General features: G+C 40.4%; 1 protein-coding gene across 1 annotated transcript in view; it reads left to right on the top strand.

The window, feature by feature from the left end:
- Positions 1–20,122, top strand: part of lrriq1 (leucine-rich repeats and IQ motif containing 1) — a 43,833-nt gene extending 23,711 nt beyond the window's left edge. The window contains exons 19-27 of the mRNA XM_042411700.1: positions 366–449; positions 1,467–1,600; positions 2,461–2,532; positions 2,657–2,745; positions 3,660–3,761; positions 11,022–11,124; positions 12,011–12,071; positions 12,683–12,803; positions 16,359–20,122. Of these exons, the coding sequence (XP_042267634.1) occupies positions 366–449; positions 1,467–1,600; positions 2,461–2,532; positions 2,657–2,745; positions 3,660–3,761; positions 11,022–11,124; positions 12,011–12,071; positions 12,683–12,803; positions 16,359–16,495 (903 nt within the window). The 3' untranslated portion in view covers positions 16,496–20,122. The remainder of the gene's footprint in view (positions 1–365; positions 450–1,466; positions 1,601–2,460; positions 2,533–2,656; positions 2,746–3,659; positions 3,762–11,021; positions 11,125–12,010; positions 12,072–12,682; positions 12,804–16,358) is intronic.
- The last annotated feature ends 407 nt before the right edge of the window (positions 20,123–20,529 follow it).

Here is a 20,529-nt window from a genome sequence, read left to right as displayed (position 1 = left end):
ACACAGACCTGCGTGTAGGCCTACGCAAAGATACATAAACTCACACATGTTCTTACCCACCAGACTATCTTTACGCACACAAACCTGCACAGATCCACTGAAACATGCAAACACATGTACAAAAAACAGCACACGTGTTAAAAAGATGTAAAAACACACATCACACATGTAAACCCGTAGGCATGCAAACGAGGACACACAAAACAAACATCCACAAATTCACAGAAAATATCATTACAACCTCGACACTCCCTTCACTATAAAATATATGTATATGTTTAATTCTGAAGACACTTTTCGCTGTTGTTCCTCTCCTGTTCCTGTCAAGAAATATATATGTTTAAAAAACTTTTATTTTCAAAAAGGCAGCACTGGAGAAAGACTGGACATTGCCGCTGTCTGAGGACTCACCTCCCAGATGTGACCATGTGTCAGAACAGTCTCAGAAGGTAACACATCTGTCCTGGGACATTCTGTAAAACCTGGTGGGCTGGTAACACGGTGAAAGTGACCGGTGAATTTTGGGATTTACCAGCCCCTGTGTGATGTCAACAGAAGAGTTATTTTCTTGCCCTGTCCCTTTTTCATCTTGATTATCATCCCCTCCAGGATTTGTCTCACTCTCCCTGATTGATCTTTAAATTTATTCTCTTGAAAAACAAGATTATTTTCTGGAGGCCTGAAGGTTGCTCAGCACCAGCAGATGTCATTTTTCATGCTGGTGGACTGTCGTCTTGTTTTTTTTCCCTTCATTTACCTCTCGTTGGATCTTTTCTTTGGAGCGTGCTCAGCGCTGTACATCATGGTAGCCGGTTTAGGCCAGCTGATGGGGTGCAGCTGCTGTCGTGGCCGGCCTCAATGTGTTGACGCTGAGGTATACATCAAAGGCGGGGATGAACAATTTAGCACTTCCACAAAGAGAAAATGGGATCTGGAGAGTAATTAAGCTGTACGTTTGACTTACATATGAGCATTCCTTGGGTGTGAAAACTCACTCTGGTTAAAAGTGTCAGCCAAATAGTTAAAATGAAAACATGCCCTTGAGTTTATTGTGACTGGGCATTATTGTATATATTATATTTAATTTTCCCCAAGGTATATTGAGGAGTGTGTGTTATCTAGACAGAGCTTAAACTCTATTTTTCCATTTAGAGCCCCAGCATCACAGCCTTCTGAACACTTGAAAAGGATTCTTAGAAGGTTTTTTTAAGTCAAAGTCTAAAATATAAAGAACCACTCAGTTAAGTTAAAAAGAACTAATAGAATGCTACACAAAGTGCTCAATATTTTTCTCTATTAAATGTTCAGGATTATAGTCACACATTTTAAATCAGAATCTTTGAAGCTACTGTAACTATTAGCTTTTGTATGCACATTCTTTAAAAAATAAGCTAAAAACAATCTACACAAATTAAGTGATATGAGCAGTAAATTACTACTTACACTGATCTGTGTTTGTATTTCAGCCTCTTGGGCCCTTTCCTGAACCCTCCCAGTACAAACTCCCACCACCACCTATATGGAGGCCTAAACAGGCCTGGATGGCCGGGGACCAGGTAGACTCTGCTGGGCAGAGAGTTTCCCCAGAGAGTTTTGATAGGTAGGACATCCAACAGCTAAATAACTGGCTGTCTTGTATGTGTTATTTATACTCCTAATTTCTGTTTTCACGTTAAATATTTCATTACATTTGATACAGAGAAATGAAATAACAGTAATAGTAAACAATGTTTATCAATATGTTTTTTTTGCTGACATCACAATGATGCCACATGAGTGTGAGTCTGCACACTGCACAAACCCAAAGTGAGATGTTGCTACATTAAGCTATTGAATATATAGTACATAGGTGACAGTCAGGCATCCTAACTGAATATTGAGATTGGCATATGCATTTGACCCAAAGCAAATTACCAAGAAAGACTTGACAAGATTTTATGTTGTTATTTGCTCTTGCAAATAACAGCTAAATAAAAACAACTATAACTAATTTTATTAAGTGTTTTTTTGGGTGATACCCAAAAATACGGAAAGGCAATGAACACTGTGCATTGGATTGGATATAAATGGAAAGCCTGACAAAGTTTTTAAGTGAGAATCATGACTACTCTGGTCTAAATTATGCACATATTCAACATACTTGTGTCATGGTTGAATCAACATTATCTACATTTCAGTCTTAGATAATGTACCTTTTAAGAAACCTGCTTAAACCCCACCGCCACCACTAGGACACTGTTGTTTTACTGTAAACAATAGGATACAATAAGGAAGTTTTCTTTGATCATCTCTTTTGATAATAACTTCTTATCATTATTATTGATACCTGCTAATATATTTTCTGCTGTTATGACAATGTTATATACAGTAAATGTGATTGCATAGATATATTGATTATAATTGTCAATATGTACTTTTTATGTTGTCTTTTTGAGGACAATAATCTATTTGCAATTTCAGAAGCAAATCCCCTGCTTCAACCTCTGTGCTCAGCGGTGTCTCCAAAAGATCAGAAAAGATTCTTGAAGAATGGTAAATTATCATCTTATCGTATGCTGTGTCTTCATGATGGCCTTTCACTTCCCATCAATGTGTGTGTGTGTGTGTGTAGTTGTGTTATCAAGTGGAATTGTCTGTGTGATACATCTTTCTCCAGGGGCTTCACTGATAGCCACACAGCTCTTTTGATGCTCAAGAGAGCTGAGAAGATGAAGTCGAAGAAGCAACAGCAGAAGAAACATTTGGGTGAGTGTGTGCAGAATTGAATAGACAGAATTTATTTGAGCTTTGGATTGTGTGTTTCTTTTGGGTGTTATGCCTGTGTGTGTAATATTTCAGGCTTTCCAGAATCATTATTAGACTTCACTGTTTTTATATATAATAAGAAATATGAAGATTATGAAGGCAGATCGGTGGCTCTCATGGTTTACTTCTTAAATCGCCCCAACTACAAAGCTTTCTTTGTTCAGTAATCCCTCTACACCTGAACAATTTTTTATTCCCGTATCTTCATTCCTTATCTTTAACACCAAATATCCCCGACAATATGGAGGGAACTGCTATAAGGGCATAGAACTATTTTCTAAAAGGAAAAAATCCATACTAATTTTTGCCCCTCCACATTCCCGTCTTTGTTTCTTCAGCCATGCTACGACAGCATCGAACCTTTCCACCTCGTGTACGTTAACGAGCCATAACAGACAGCAGAAGCCAGGGCCTGTCGCCTCCTATTGGGCCTTATTTGAGAGCCTGCAAAGGAAATAACGATTGCCAAGAAACCTCTTGACAAGTCATCCTGTGATGACTTTCAATCCATTTCATTGTAGTGGTTGAGTGCGGCTGCAGTGAAAGGTGACCTCACCTCCGCTCTGCTCCAAGAAACAGTAGTCCTGCCACGGTTATCATGCCACAGTCATGTAGCGGGAAGCTGCTCTTTGATCAGAATTGCAAATGCATGATTCCAATAGCAGGGCTCTTGTCATCTTGCTCCGCCGACACACAGGTCTATGTCGACTGTAACTTCTAATGGCATCTGCCTCAGTGGAACCAGAGCGCTGTTCTAATATTTTCCGAATGTTAGGTTGTGGTTTTCTGCTTCTGGTTTTAAGGCTGCCTTGTCCTTCTTTGACCCTCTCTTTCTCTTACTCTCCTACATGTAGATCCCTCCATCCGTCTAGCCTTATTTAGAAACTGCACTTACCAGCTGGATCCAGTGGAGGCACAAAACAGGCGCGCACCACGCAACAGAAACTATATTAAAGGTAAATCTTGCTATATATTTGATAGCCCTGTTGTAAAGTATGTACGTTTTTTTTTTTTTTCCCCCTGTTCACTGTAACAAAGACCATGCCATTTGTGCGGTATGTAAAAAAAATAGCTTATTGGGATTGGCAAGAAGAGGGTCAATTGCGGTGGGATGATTGGGGTAGAAGAGAGGGACGAAGAGGTTTGATTGCTGGGGGGATGAACGAGGGCTGAAGGCTGGTCGAGGTCATGTACGGTGGGATGATAGGGGATGAGGGGAGGGATAAAAGAGGTCGATTGAATGGGGATGAACGGGCGCCAGATGGAGACTTGATGTGGCTGGAGCATCTAGGAACCCGGGGGTCAAGACTCAGGGTGGGGGCACATCCCGATGAGGTTTCTGCTTCATCATCCCCTAGTTTTTCCTATAATGAAAGAGGGAGAAGGAGAATTACTGAGATGGATGCATCGACTCTAAAATGCATGTATTTGATGATGGGAGGAAACCGGAGCACGTGAAATCCATGTGAACATGGGGAGAGCATGCAAACTCACCACAGAAAGGACCCGGGACCCTCTTGCTGTGAGGCTAACCACTGAGCCACCGTCTCGACTACTGAGAGGAGAGAGAGGAGAAGAATGAGGTTTGGGGGGAGGGACATGAGAACCGAGACAAACGGGAGAGAAAGGGGGTAGACACACCTGTATAGGTATACAAAGGTGGTTGGTTTAGTGAGGCACAGGTGTTTGAATTAGTGAGACTGAGCGGGGTGTGGTCTTGTTCCTGAACTTTAGTTCTAATAACTTCATAAAAATCTTTCTTGGCCTGACATGAAGTCTACACAGACCAGAGCTGCAGACTTGGAATTAAGTTGGGCTTAACCTCTTCCACTACCCGCTTCCCTACCATAGACCCGTTTTTGTCTTTTTCATGGGAGGACAGGGGATTTTAGGGGGAGATAGCAGGTCAACAGTATATGTCACATAGAAGGGGTATGCATCATCTGAAAGCTGGGAACCTGAAGAATAATTGAAGATGCAGCTCACCACTGTATGTCAAGTTTTTGTAGTCATAAATCTGCAATAAACATTGTGTATTCAAGATTATGATCGAATTATATGATGGTCATTCCCATGATCAATTATGTCTCATAAGTTGTTGCAGCAATTGTTGCAGCACTGGTGCAAAATTTAACCATTTTTGACCACTTGAGAATTGATAAAAAAGGTCAAAAATCCCTCCAAAATACCACATTAAGACACAAAGACCTTGAGGAACACCATAGAAAAATTCATGCTGTGATTTAGTATCAAAAACTTTTGACAATTGGAGATTTCTATAAGAATAGCTTTTTCTGCAATTGGATGGCAAGCACTTATGTCCTGGAAATTGTTCATAAACTCCCTTATTGACTCCCTTATTATACTCCCATTGAATCCACAAGAGTCTCAGCTTTCCAGTCATACCCAATTTATGCAATTCCAAGACTGTTTAGGGACCCCAATATACAGAAATATTCAAATACACCATTTTTAGAATAAATAATTTGTACTACATGCATAAAAATGCATGGGATTAGCATAAAGTGGGCATTTCTGTAGTGGGGAGACTTGTGGTCACCCATAGAACCTATTTTCATTCAGATATCTTGAGTTGAGAGGTCAAGGGACCCCTTTGAAAATGGCTGTGCCAATTTTTCCCTTGCTAAAATTTAGCCTAACTTTGGAGTGTTATTTATCTCCCTTCCAGACTTAGGTCGTCTAGTTTCATATAATACCAGTATCTTTACTCCAGCTTTAAAACTGAGCCTGCTACTGCCTCTGAAAGACAGTAATGTTGGCTGAGGATGCCAGCATCCTTGTGGAGTTTAGGAGGTTAAAGGATATTCTGATATATTCTGATTTATTGCAACTTTGGTGTTATTTTTAAGTTTTGGCAATCATTGTATCGGTTGCATTGTAATATGATAAGGTTGAACTTACCAAATTTATGAGATATAGGAACATTTTGAAATCACCACAAAGGAATCAGTGTAAACGGTTATTGATAGGAATGATGGTCAAAACTACATAAAGAAGACTCATAAGTTTAGTTACAACTACAGACAAATTAAAGGAAAAACCATAACAAAACATAACATAAAGTGTCTTAGTAAGGCGTTGGGCCACCATGTGCAGCCAGAATAGTTTCAATATGCCTTGGCATTGATTCTACAAGTCTCTGAACGCTAGGTTTTCAACTGGGTTGAGATCTGGTGACTGCAAAGGCCATAGCACATGATTCACATCATTTTGATACTCATCAAACCATTTAGTGACTCCTCATGCTTCATCATAGGATAAAGGCGATGACTCAGAGCAACTTTGTATTGATTTGCAGTGACCCTTCCCTCTAAGGGGATAAGTGGACCCATACCATGCCAGCAAAATGTCCCCCACAGCATAACGGAGCCACCAGATTCCCTCACTGTAGGGATCAAGCATTCAGACCTGTACTGGTTTTTCCCTTTTGTCACCTGTCTGTAGCAGACAAGTATAATCCACTTTACCAGTCCCAAAATGTAAAAAAAAAAAAACTCAATCATGTACCTGTACATGTGTCTCTGTATATGTGGTTTTACAGAGACAAACAGGTGTCATTGTATCACAGATAATATGCTTTTTTAAAATTAAAACTTTTTTCTTACTGTTAAGGATAGTTATACAATCTGCTAGAGTCTAAAGAGTTTATCATGATGTGAGGTAGTTTGAGAAGAGGCAAATGTCTTCCTCTATCATTTTCTGGTGTGGCCTCCTGCCCTGCCCTGAGGTGGAGAGATGATTTGGCATCGTGACTTTCACATCCAGACTTAAAAGGGAGGGAAGAGCTGGAGGGAAGACAGGAGGGAGGATGGGGGAAGTTGGCTTTTATCATGAGGGCCTGTCTACATCTTTCCTCTGCACCCACCCCCACCCATTAGGGTCAAGGCCTTACATCCAGAGAGCACGACACTCACGGTCATCCAGCAGTCAGCGGGACGCCGCAACAACAGTGTTTGCCAACAGGCAGTGAGGTGACTGGTCTTTCTCTGGTCCAAGTCCAGTGCTACCATGAGCATGAAATACCTCTTAATTAGCTGTGGAGAAATACAATATGTTTGCTTGTCATTTTATGTTACAGTCTAAAAAAAATAGAGCAACACTGGGATGTTTTTAGTCTCACTTTAGCTCTTTTGGGTGGAACGTTTTAGTGATTTGTTTGTAGAATAGCTGTGAAGGAGTGTTTTTTTTCCATTAAAGCTAGATCTTATGACTCAGCTCTATGCAGTCAAAGATCAAGCAACAACTTAATTCAATGATTCTGAAGAAACTGAATTTATTTGTCAGCAGCCAATAAATTGCCAACCTCACCAGGCACTGGTGACAGATGAATTTTTCCCACTTAGAATTTCTCTGCCAATAATTTATTTGTAACATGAAAAACCACGCTTGTTGTATGACTGACTGTGACAAAATCATTATGTTATCGGGTGTTTATTTTGAACTTCAGGTGTATTATGTCAACTTTCCAGTACTGAGAGTCCTGACAATGGGATTGTGTCTGAGCGCAATATAGCCATGGATAAGCTCTGAGCCAACTGGCAATCAAGGACTGGTTGCATCCAAATGACCTATTACATTACAACAATATTTCCAGCTCTGGTTCTTTCCAATATCCTTATCTCTCCCCTCCACCCTTGTCTTAATAATTCATCAAACAGGATTGGTGTTCTCGAGCAACGAAGTGAAGCAGCTACATCAGCTGATAAAGTTACAGGGGTCAATAGTTAGGACATCACCCTTGCCTCTCTTCTTAATACCCTGTGTCCTCAGTTGGTTTTCTGATCCAACTGAGAGGGATCCTGTAAAATGCGTAACTCTAACCAGTGTGGTGCTGGAGGAGACGACTCCTGCTGCCTTTTTACAGGGTGACTATGAGGCAATGGCGACGGCGGCAACAGCGATGATGTGTTGGGAACTGGCTTTTGGTGCTGCGATCCTGGGTCTTCGTAAATGGGCCCACGCCAGCCTCCCCTCTTGCTCCCCTGGTCTTGACCTGTGGAAGGCACCCCCTCCTCCGGATCCATCCCCAGTGCCCGGGGCGTAGCCAGCCCAGCCCGGCCCAGCCAGCGCTCCCCGGCAGGGGCTAACGTTTCAGGCTTTGAGTCAAGCCCCTTCTGGAGGTGATTAGCCTCAAACCCATGACAGATTCTTTCCAAGATATCCGACGCGGCGTGTTTATTTTATCCGGGCTCTTTGTGTGGATGTGCTGGACATGAGTAACCCACTTGAAATGGGTATCGGCTTACATACCCAGAGAGAGAGACAGAGAAGGAGAGAATGGAGGACAACCACAAGATGTTTTATTTTAAAGGCAAAAAATTATAGAAATACACTTCCCATTTTTTAGATGATTTGTATTGTCAAGTGTCTGGGTGCTGCAGATGTTGAAGATGTTGTATGCCTCTAAGCATTCCTCCTTGTTTCTCCTTTTACTTTCCACCGCCTTCCATTCAACACCCCCAGGCACACACACATTTTTCCAGCCTCCTTCTTCCATCCAAACTCAGATCCAACCCCACCAAACATCCGTCCTCATGTCAGAGGGACATGAGGGTATATATTTTTATTTCAGCCTGGAACCCCTGCCTCCCGAGCACTTAACTCGATTTCACACTTCAAGTCATCTACAAAGTCCAACTGAAACACAATCATCTTGTTTATCATCTATCATCCAAAATAACTTAACGTAGGACTATTTACCACCATTCATATGCATTCAATTTCACCCCTGTAATCTCAGTGCTTCTATTTATCTCAGGCAGTGGAGCTCTCTTCGTCGTATATATTTGAGATGCACTGGCACGCTTAAGGAGGAATCATGCAGAGCCATGGTACACTGTGGCAGTAATCTGAGTCACTCACAAGAACACCCATCCGACTAAAATAAAACGCTGCATTGCTGTATTTTACAACAAAATGGCATATAGACAAAATACAAAAAACGATGAGGTAAATAGCTGTAAGTGTTAACACATTAGTTTAGCTGTTTTTAAGTATTTTGGGGCATGTCTCAAGTCTGTCAGAAAAGTCAAAAGTCAAATTTCAAGTCTTCTAGGCCAAGTCGAGTAAAAGCCTTCATAAGCAAATTGCAGAGATGCCAGTCTCTGAATGCTGACTGTTAAAATGACACAGCCTTTCCTTTCAAAGCTGTGTTAACATTGTTTTTACATACAGTACCAGTCAAAAGTTTGGACGCACATTCCCCTTTCATTTGAATGAGAAAGTGTGTCAAAACTTTTGACTGGTAATATAGTTGACACCAGGTCCTTGAAATCCATGGGTCCATTCTGAATTCATAGATCTGTTCTGATCTAGAATAAACACTTTTTCCTTTAGACATGGTTGGACAACACAAAGTGCTACTGCAAGAGTTACCTGAACTGTCTTTTGTAAACATCTCGTACAGACTGCCTGTAGTTCAACTTTGACCTACTGCACTTTCAGTTTTCCAGTGCAATGAGTGATTATTATTACCAACATTATGTGCATGCTCACTTTTGATTTTACCGCTAAATAAAGTGGTTTAGACGATCTGGAAAGACTGTAGACTTGTTTACAATCACCTGTTTCTTGCTCCATTGGACATTGTTGTAGCAACATTGCTATGTTCCCAGATCTCAGCAATTACTTTACAGTGGTATCATAACAAAATTACAAAAATTAGACCCAAGTTGTAATACTACAAAGGCAATGAGACCTGTTTAGTATTACTCAAAGTAACACTAGATCTTCATCTCATTCATGGAACCATTTATTTCTTATTAAGGTCTACACTGGTCCCTGTTGCCTGACCCTGTGTTGTTTGTTTCTGTAGTGAGGTTGGCGGGGAGGAGGCTCTAAAGTACCAGCATCATGTCTCTCCTTAAGCGCTGGTTTGCTGCGGGCTAAAGCCTCCACCCTCCTACTCCCCAACTCTCTGATATTAAGTCAGAGTTCTCCCCTCCTCAGTAGAGACGAGCTTGCTTAATGTGCTTAAGAGCCCTTCTTAACAGGCGTGACTCCTACAGGCCCCCTTCCTGATATCCTGGAGGAGTACTGGAGGGGGATTCAGGAGGTTTGGGGGTCAGGAGGGGGCTTTAGTGGAAGGTTCAGAGGGGAAATGGGAGAGGAGATTCTCTCCATGCTACTGAAGTCCAACATAATTTTTTACACTCATCATGTATCACTGGAGTACACAACGATCATGTGCTACGATATGCATTCACTTCTAAGCATTTCCATCTAGATATAAAGGACATATAAAAACTGTAGACAGCAGTACAGAACCCTTGTTTAGTTCATACACTGATATAAAAGCTATATGAACATGTACATTGAGTGTTTTTCTGGACTGCCTGTGCCTCGCCTTCTCTGTATTTTCAGCTTTGGTAAGTGTGAGTAGCCATTTCCTGGCCTTTGCTGCCCCGGGGGGAAGCATCTATCACTTGACATTTTTAGTGGGGCTTCTCAATTAACCCATGAAAACTGTAAAGCTTTTCTCTCCTTTTTACAGCTCAGCAAAAGCAAGTAAATGGCTTAAATAAATGCATCATTAGTTCCAGCATTGGGCTGTCAAAATTCATCAGTTTTCACCCATCTACGGCAGCATTACTGTCAGCGCAACATAAATGTTTACTTTGAATTACAACCTTATTATGGGATTTCGACATAACTCATAAATCAGCAGCCTTTCAGATTTCACTCTTTAACAAACTGTTGTAACATTGCTTTGATTCAATTTCACTAAGAACCACAAGCCCCCACAATTGTTGGAAATAGCAGAACCTCTCTTGTTGCATCTTTCAGCAACTTTAAATGTATTATAACAATACCCCTGAGTCCTCCAAACAAATACACCACCTTAAGCCCAATATAAACACCGGGAGCTTTGACCACAGATCTCTCTCAGCGCTGGGAACCCTGGCCGGCTGTAATTACAGTGAACATGTCAAACGTTGTCACAGATTAGGCCTGTAACCTGTTTATTTGTTAAGCATGCACAATGGTGAGCATCTGTTAACACTTCCCTGCAGTGCTGATTATGTCTCCTGTCATTTAGAAACACGCCACCTTCTCCCCCAACACTCACTGTTTAGGCAGCACACTCATTTCTTTGCTACCATTGTCATCAAGAATGTTACTTAACCGACATGAGGAGTTGGACGTATAAAAATAATCGGCTGTGACGTTTATTTGATGTTTTCTGTCGAGTGCAGTTCGTGAGGTTGAGCTGGGCCTTCAGCAAGCAGAGAAGACAGAGCAAGTGAAGGAGGAGTGGATGCGTACCCAGGCTGCTCAGTCTGACAGGGACTCAGAGAGGTGAGCATTACTGTACTGTAGGTCAAAACACATGCAAAGAATCTATCTTCTACTTCACCTCTAATAGTGTCTAGCCATGTAGATAATTTAAATCGTGTCTGTCAGGGTTTTGAGATATTCGTCTGAGATATCACAGTGAGGTCTGAGGATTATCCAGCATAACTTGGACATTGTTTTTGGAAAGACACATTGAACTTTCTAAATTAAAATTCTCAGTGCTGTGAGCACCACAAACAAAATTCCATTCACCGTCACAGTATTGGTGTAGCAGCAGAAATCCCAAAGACAGCTATCTCACAAGCCGGCCAAATAAAACCCAAGCTGCCTTCATGGCTCGAGACTGAAGGTGCAGGAAGTGAGAAAGTACGTCTTTTCGTATTTTGGATAAATTGCAATCATGGTTTGAATCATTTCGTTTTGTTTCCAACATTTTTTCAACAGTTTGGATGATGGGTTTTACAGCATACAGGGATATGTTTACATCTAGAACTTTTTCTTAATAATACAAAAATCCCAAGACTTTTATTTTTTTAATTAGCTGGCAAATAGTACTCAAATCATATTTTCTGTGCAGATCTGATTTCAGTGTTTGTGTTAAAGCAGAGGGGCAAAGTATTACCAGAATGCAAGAAGAGGTTGCTCTTACTCCAAAATGTGAAATGGGTGAAATGTCTATTACGCAAGCAGCGAGCATATGTGCTATCCTGTGCTACCCCCCTACCTTACCCAACAAACAGACATTAAGATTATCATACATGGAATCTGTGTTTATTTTACGATATGTCAGAGGTAATTGCGCAGAATTGAAGAGGGGAAACTGCTGAATTCATTTGAAATAGTGCTAATAACCCATACGTGTGGGCATTTTTTTTTGTCTTACCCTCAGTGAGCATTTCTTACCAGAGATCAGCTCAGACATTCTGAATGGAGGCAGAGTGCAGCTTGTGGTGAGTACAGTCCCCTCCTGCTTTTCCTTGCAGTTCACTCACTTCATAGAATGAAAGTGAATCTTGATTTGAACCTTTTTTGGAGGGGGGGGGCAGCTGCATGTATGTGGAGGTATGCAGTATTTACATTCACCAGTCAGAGTCATGTCCCGCGCTGTAGGTTCCCTCTCCTGGAGCCTGTCTCATCAGCTTCCATTTAAAGGAGAAAGGACGAGGGGGGGTGGGAGGGGGTGAGTCTTGGGGTAAGCTCCACAGTGACACTTTCAATTGGATCAACTGGCTGCAATTTCTTCATTTCACTTGCAGAAATCCCTGTGTCACTTTTGAGCAGTGTGCCTGGACCGGAGAACGATACTGATGCTCGTGAGGTCTTTGAAGTCAGAAACTGCTGCTCTCCCCGTACCGTTATAGAGCAGTTTGAGTTATGATCACTGGCAAGAGGAGCCGCCCCCTTCCTCCTGTTTCTTAGATATGTTCAGACTGCAGAGCCGCTGGTTGTTGAATGTTTTTCAAAATGTTGGACTGCTTGCGTGAGACGTGTCACGTTGGGCCTCATTTGTGTGTATGTGTGTGTATGTGTGTGTGTGTGTGTGTGTGTGTGGTGCGTGCAGGCTGAACCAGGATACACAGAACTTCTACATCACGCCAGTGGATTGTGGGCCAACAGCAGTTTAGCTGCCCGGCCTTGCAAAGAGAACAATTATCCTCGCAGAAACTCCTTGGGTCATGCAAGTGAGTGTTTTATGTGAACATCTCACAAACTCTCACACAAACTCACCCTGTTCCTGAAAAAAACATATATACTTTTAAATAAACTCTCAAACATAGGACTCAACAAGACCTGAAGTAAACTGACTCTTTTTAATTGTCACTCGCAAAAACTGGTGGTCCAGACATTTATTGCTTATATTTAATTTTTAAAGATTATTTAGAGAAATCTATCAGATTTTGCTGTTTGTTCTCCCCAAACTCTTAAAATTGAGAATTAATTTATACACACATGCGTGCAGATAGATAGACTTATCATTATTATTTTTTCCAATTATTGCAATGACAGAAAATTTGACAACTAAAACTGAAGAGTAACATAAAAAAACTCACATTTAATTTATAAATTCAACAGCAAAATACCGACTCAGTACAAAAACTAAGCTAACCGTGCACATACATCAATATTCCCTATTTGTAATTAGCCATTTGCTGAAAAGCACAAACCTGACTACTTCTACAGTTATTACTACGTCATAGATTTTGATAACATTAGAGAAGCTTGTCTGCATACCTGTGTGTGTGTGCACAGGTCTGTACATAAACCTGTGTGTACAGATGTTTCCGTGTTTGCACACATGCACCCATGGGTCTCTGGGTCATACAGAGCCGAGTTTGCCGAGCCAGGGATAAAGGCCACTGCTTATTCAGCCCAGACTGAGTCCACCGGTCGGCTGCTTTGGGAGGGGAGGGGAGCTACAAGGTCGGGCCGGGGACAGAGTGCCGTGAATTTCTCCTCTGACAGGAAACGGGCAGAGAGGAAAAAAAAAAAAAAAAAAAAAAATCGGTCCTTTCAGCAAAGAATGACTGGCCCTTCTGTCAGGAGAAGTGGGGCTCAGGAGTTTGAGTGACAAAGATGCTACTGACAGCCTGACAGCAGATGACCACATTAAACAAGCCCAGGAATCCGAGTGAAGGAGAGCCCTGTCCACGTTAACGAAGCCAAATTGGATTCCGATGATGATTTTCAAAATGATATCCACGAGGTGCAGCAGCAGCAGAAGTGAGTGTTGTCGTGCTAAGCAGGCAGACCGTTGTTCTCCTGAGGAGTACGGCTTAGAGAAAGAAAGCCTCTCTGTCTTCGCTGATGAAAACACCGCTTATCGTAGTTGTCTCTGGCAAATTGAAATATGAATGTATGTGTAAAGTGAGGTCATTTTAAAAAAAAAGCCAATTAGATATTTCATAAACTTGGAAGGGTGTCTAATGGTCTCAGTAGTACATCATCAAAAACTCCTATCAGAGGTTATTTTAGTGAAATCGGGAAATTAGGAAAATAGGAAAGCAGCTCCTCTGATTCAAATCTTTTGATAGTCAGACTACAGGAGTCAGTTAAAGAGACAAATCAAACTTTATTCATCAAAAACTTGTATTTCCTTGCTTCTGAAGTGACATACATACATCAAAGTGAAGGTTTAAAGTTAGAGGGTTCACTGAGTTTGCTATAGCAGTAAAGACTACATGAATACTCTATAACCTACTCAATAACCTACTGCAATGTGATACCCACCACTTGCTGGGACGGTGCCATAAAATGCGTTTCCAGGCTCACAAAATATTTTCATTACATGTGCAGAGGAAACCACTTAAGTTGCATATCTGCTCCCCCAATTTTGTCCGCTGTTCAACCCTAATAGGAGTAAATGATCGAAAACAATTTGTTTGGTCACAGCGGTTGGGTCAAATGTGTGGCCATTTGTTTATCTCCTTACATTTAAGAGCATGACTGCACAACTTGCATTGAAATTAGCAACATGTGCATCAAGTTTTTTGGGCTCTGTTTTTGATTTAGAACAGATAATTGAACAAAAGTCTTTAATAAATGAAATTCAGCCACCAAAGCCGACCTAAAGTTTCTTAAAATAAACACAAAAAGACTGCGGTGGTTTTCTCTTTAAACTACATTACACAAACCATCAGGAGAGGAATAGCGCTGCGTTAAACCACCGACATGAGTTAAATCAAAAACTACAGAGGTGCGATTAGGTATGACTTCAGTTCAATTGTGAGTGGATGGATATTCTATACAGTGTACCAGCTGTGCACGTATTTCGGGGCCGGGTCAGTACCTGCGATGCGTCCAGGGGCCCCCCCACCTCCTCCGGAGCCCTCCCCGCTGTTCGGCTCCCTGTGTGGGGTGGCCGTGGAGACCGCGGGCCTGGGCTCTACACGTGGAATGCATCATGCCCGCTCGAAGCACTGCCTTTGTTCTGTGTGTTTGAAAAAGCTTTGTACTGATCCCCAGGTGAAATGGAAGGGCCTCTGATACGGCACACAACGCTCCTGACTGACAGAGCACACAAACACAAAACTTACCTGCTCATGCTTAAGTCTTCACTGTGAGATTTAATATAGTGTCTCAAGTCTGCCGAGACAGAGATCAGAGACACGCTTTATCTGCAAACTAAAGCTAAAATTGCATTTTATAGTAAAAACATTCATATTAAAGTAATGATACATTTTATTATTTAATATAAAGCAAAAAAGAATCCAACAAGCTTTAATGCTTCATTCTAGGGCTGCAAATAAAGATAATTTTCAATTAATTTATTAATCTGTCAATTATTTAGTCTACAAAATTGTCACAAAATGCCATCTGATGACATCTTCAGATTGCTTGCTTTGTCTGACCATCAGTTTAAAACCTAAAGATATTCAATTTACAATGATATAAAACAGAGAAAAGCAGCAAATCACAGCACACACATTTGAGAAGAGGGACCCGGCAAATGTTTTTGAAATTTTGCTTGCTAAATGACTTAAAGGAGTAATTGTTTGGTAAGATTTTGGACAGTTTTCTGTCGATTGACTAATTGGTTAACAGGTTGATTGTTTCAGGGCTAACTCGTTCCATTCAAAGTCAAAAGTCGGAAATTCCCTATTGGAAGGTTATGATAATAATCTCTGCGTGCCAGCAGTTTGCTTGAAATCAATAGAAAAGCCACAAGAGTTTTGTTACCCAACATGAAACGAATGTTGTTTCCATCCAGCCTTGCCAATTATATTAGCGATGCCGATAGGCTCGTTAGCAGGTAATGAGAGCAACTATACAAATGCAAATTTCCACTTTTATATGTTTCATTTACAACAAATATGTTCTGATATATTGCATATATTACACAAAATCAAACATTCATAAAGATAATGCCCTGTAGCAAACATTCTGATTTAAGTTAGAAATCCATGAAAGTCATAACATGTTGAGTAGGTCATTCCTCACGTGTACAAGAATTAATAAACTACATTTCTGATGGTAACAGCAACATTTTAATTTGGAGCACATGAGTAGTTCTTTTTCCAGAAACCTACTTTATTGATTATTGATAACCCATATTACTAAGAGCCATAAAAATGGCAGACAAATAGAGCAGACCACGTCACAGTACTGGCCACCCTTTGATTGACGCATGAGTCCAAATATGTGATTTAAATAGCACAAATCTAATGAATTACCATTTGAAGTCTGCTGGCTTTACATGTGAGATATTGACGTGTTCTTCTTCTATGCTCTTTCCTCAGAAAAAGAGGTTCCGTCTCCTAAACGCGTTACGTCTGCTCCTCCATCGAAAAAGGAACGCATCTCCTTTCGAGACCACCCTGTCCAGTTGAGTGGCGGCTGGGGAGGGGGAAAGAAGAGGGACAAAGTGCACAAGTAAAACACAAACTCTACTGTACAGCCAAGACACCGTTCCTCCTGACCCTGCACTTGCTAAAGCAGCATAAGGCAGACACAGTTGTGGTGTTTTTTAAAAATTTTTTTTCATTACCTTTTTGCCCCTGATAAGAATACGATATCTATGCATCTATTTTGGTCCAACACATGTTCCTGTTACCTTTGGATGCAACATAATGCTCACAACAATCTCTATCGTGCAATTTAGGAAATAGCAGAAATCAAAACAGCACAAATGTGATGTCCTAAGTTAATCTTCTTTGTTAGTTATAATGCTATTTTATCGCCCGTGTGGAATGCCCCCTGCAGCTGTTCTTTTTAAACAGAGCTGAAAACTTGGGCTCCCTTTCCTGAAAATTAATCAAGAGCAATAGGACCTGGACCAGCCCAAATATCTTCAGGCGGTTCCATGATGTTCATTCTGCTCAAGTATCACTGCCTGAACGCAGTCGCAGCCAACCAGCACCAAAACACATGGAACAAAGACACAAACCTTTAGCAAATGACACGCTTCATATGCAAATGATGGCAGGAAATAAGAACCAGGACCTTTGATACTCGTGTTTCTTAGGATGTTGAACTTCTGTTATTGCACTTTTTTGATAAAAATATAGGGATTATAGTTTGTAAATATCACAACGGGCTTGCTTTTTCCACCTCTCCTGTGCTCTCTTAGGAGTAAACTTTAATCAAGCCCAGAAATTTAAGTGCAATTTTCTCATTCTGTGGATATATTTAGCCCTCGCTAGCCAACAGTGGACTCGAAATTACTGCCTTTATGAGCCGAGCACAAACATTGGTGTTAGAATTAGAAAGATGTTTTCTTTATTTTCAGTCGTGGATTATAATGGCCTTGTCTGTGTATTTGAATTTGGAGAGCCGAAGCGTCCGTCCACAAACACTGTCCTACCGGAGGTGGTGAACCTCAGGCTTGGAGGTTCCTAGCTGGTCCGCCGCCTGGAAATGATAACTTAATGAATGTCAAAACAAATAGTCAGAGCTGGAGAGTGGCTCCCTGGCAGGAAATGCATGTCGTCTATTTATTTTCCTTCTATCTTTCACTTACACATGTCTGGAGGATGTGTTATGACTGTACACGGGCTGATGGGGATTTTTGTCTTGGAGAGCAGCGTATGCCAGAGATCTGGTGGTCCTGCCCACTCGGGGGCTGTTGTGAAACCCAAGAGCACTGCCCTCCTTCAGGGGGTAAACTTATTTTTCAAGCCTCCTGGGGGGACACCGAGGGGGCGTTTCTCTGTCATCGCACTGTCATGATACAGCTGTGGTGCTGGACAAGTCGGATTTCTATTACAACATTATAATAGACGTGACCTAAAAGGAAAATATATGCACATTCTGTCACTAGTGTCGTCTTATTTGACACAAGTACTGTTTCATCCAGGCAAAGTTGTAGGGCTCTTCACTACTATAATTATATTGTTAAACTATCGTCCACCAGACTTCATTAGATTTGTTTACTTTTAGGTTATGGCTAAATTATATGTAACTTAAGACATTCAAAATCCATTGCCTGGTGAAATGAGTGCTCCACCACACATTAAGATAAGATGAAGAATGTCCCTCTCAGCTCAGACTGCCCTGCCAGCCTGACCTCAAGTCAGCAAACGTTGTCTGGCAGAGAAAAGGTTTTGTATCCGAATCGCTCCAAGCGCTTCCTATAAGTGCATTAAAAGGAGCAGAACAGTCTAGTTCACTAAACATTATACACTGTGCATGTCTAGTGACTATTTTTGAACGCATGCTATACAGTTTTAGATTTTCAGATGTATCTTTCTTACAGTCAGTCATTGCTTTCCATTTATTTCAAGTAGCAGACGACTTCTTCTTCTTCAAACATCAAGTCGGCATTGATTATTGTCATCAGTGCATCACTGTGTGGTAATGCAGTTTAAGTGCATATTTAAAAAAAAAAAAGCACTGCATTGGCTCACAACAGTTATGTTATTTTGACAGAATATATTGTGATTCAAGCAGCTTCAATAGTGTGCTGATTCATTTTCACATTGTACGGAAATGAATGGGAACCAATGGCTGCCTGGAATGATACAAAAAGCACAATAACATTTCTTGAACTCAACAGCATGACTTGCAAAATGCTCAGCTGCAACGTAATGTGTAAGCGATTTGTTGTTAAAATCGGATAAAACAACACCGTGCCCGAATTTCTCTTGGTTACACTTGTGCAAAAACAACAACAACAAAAAAAAAAAAAAAGAAATAGTGAGGAGGACAGTGCAAGACGTATACAACAGACAATCTAAAGTACATGTGTGTGCAAGCAGCATGACATACAAACTGAAATTGTGGTTGTAGGAGGAGTAGTGCTGATTTGAAGATTTAGTAATGTGCTGGTCCAGCAAAGAAGCAGTTATATTTATTACTGGAGTGAATAATAAATCATAAGACTAATAAAATGATTAGGATTGTAGGGAAAGTCTGTAAAATAACCTTAATTTCAAATTCCATCAAAACTTATTGATAAAGAAAAATGGAAAATGGACAGAAGAGACGTTATTTTCTTATATTCTTCTAAATTTCTGTCTTTTGACATAATTGGCCAGCTTATTTAGCCAAAGTAAAGAAAAGGGGAATGCATATAAACTCTGAGGAATGTGCAAGCTCTCTCAGAAATATGAACCATATTTAGGAAGAAATTGGGAATAAACTCACACAAGTAGAAACCCTTCTGCATCGGTCCCTGGTAAAAGTCAAAGCTAATTTATCCCCTGAATAGTAACTGTTGGCATACAATATCACTTAGACAGTGAAAACAGCTCCGATTCTCCTCTTTCTAAGAGTTGAGGGGAGTACTGATGTTGCTTTTAGCTGGCTATGAGAAGACAATTTGGAAGTTATTTTAAAAATGTGTTAAATATGTTTAAAGTAGAACTAAAGCTTTTAAATTCAGACGTTAGAGAGCTCGTTCCTCACATAGGGATATGTGACATTTATAACAGAGAGTGTATTCACATGCTTATATGTGTATACAGCTACTAAAAATGATAAAAAATTAAAGTTACATTATAAAATGTATGTTTATATGCACACGCATCTTTCTGATATAACTTTTTAGGTTAATCCATACTTTATAAAGGGTTTTTGTAATAAAGTCTGATCATATGATGCGATTTCATTCTGTTTTTTTTCTTGCAATATATCTGAGAGATGAGATTATGTGGAAGAAACTATTGAGAGGAATCACATAGGTTGATGACATTATTTCAGTACATTGTTCATCAGGAGGTAAAACACTTCCCGGTTCCTCGTTAAAGGGGTTTTTTGGGGAGTTTTTCCTTATTTGAACTGAGGGTCTGAGGACAGAGGATGCTGTATTGCTGTACAGACTGTAAAGCCCCTCGAGGCAGATTTATGATTTGTGATATTAGGCTGTATAAATAAAAAAAATGACTGAAATTGAAAATGGACTGTTTGTCTAGTTGTTGTTAAAACGATAACACTTATTTTGCGACTAATTATAAAATGAACTGTTTGCACATCATCTGTTGGTGACTCTGCACTGTTAAAGGTACTTCCTGTGTTTTATTTGACTAAATGTGCCTGTTAAATAAAAATTCAAAACATTAAATCCAATAATATAATAGAGGTCATCAGTTTTTAAATATGTGTTTTTGCTAAAACCTGAATCTATAAAGTACATTTTTAAAATAGTAAATAATTATTTGAAGGTTAATGACTGTTTCTAATGTGATATCTGGGTTCACCTTGACTTTCTCCATCAGTCACTTTCTCCATCAGTCATTACTGTTTGTTCTTTATTCATATTCACTATGTGAAGCACTTTGCAAAAGTTAAAGGGGTCATTCAAGAAAAATCTTATTCTTCTAATTGTATAATTATTAAAATAAGCGTTTGCCTTGTATCAATATCATCTGGATTTTGCTGGACTGACTTTGCCAGCTGGTTTGATCTGGTTTCAGTCATAGGTGGCCTGTGTAACATGTCGACATGAACCCAGATGACTTAGTCAAGTGATTT

This window comes from Thunnus maccoyii, chromosome 5 (genome assembly GCF_910596095.1).
Source record: "Thunnus maccoyii chromosome 5, fThuMac1.1, whole genome shotgun sequence".
NCBI lineage: Eukaryota > Metazoa > Chordata > Actinopteri > Scombriformes > Scombridae > Thunnus > Thunnus maccoyii.
Note: the sequence above shows the minus strand (reverse complement) of the source record. Positions and strands in the feature narration are given on the sequence as shown.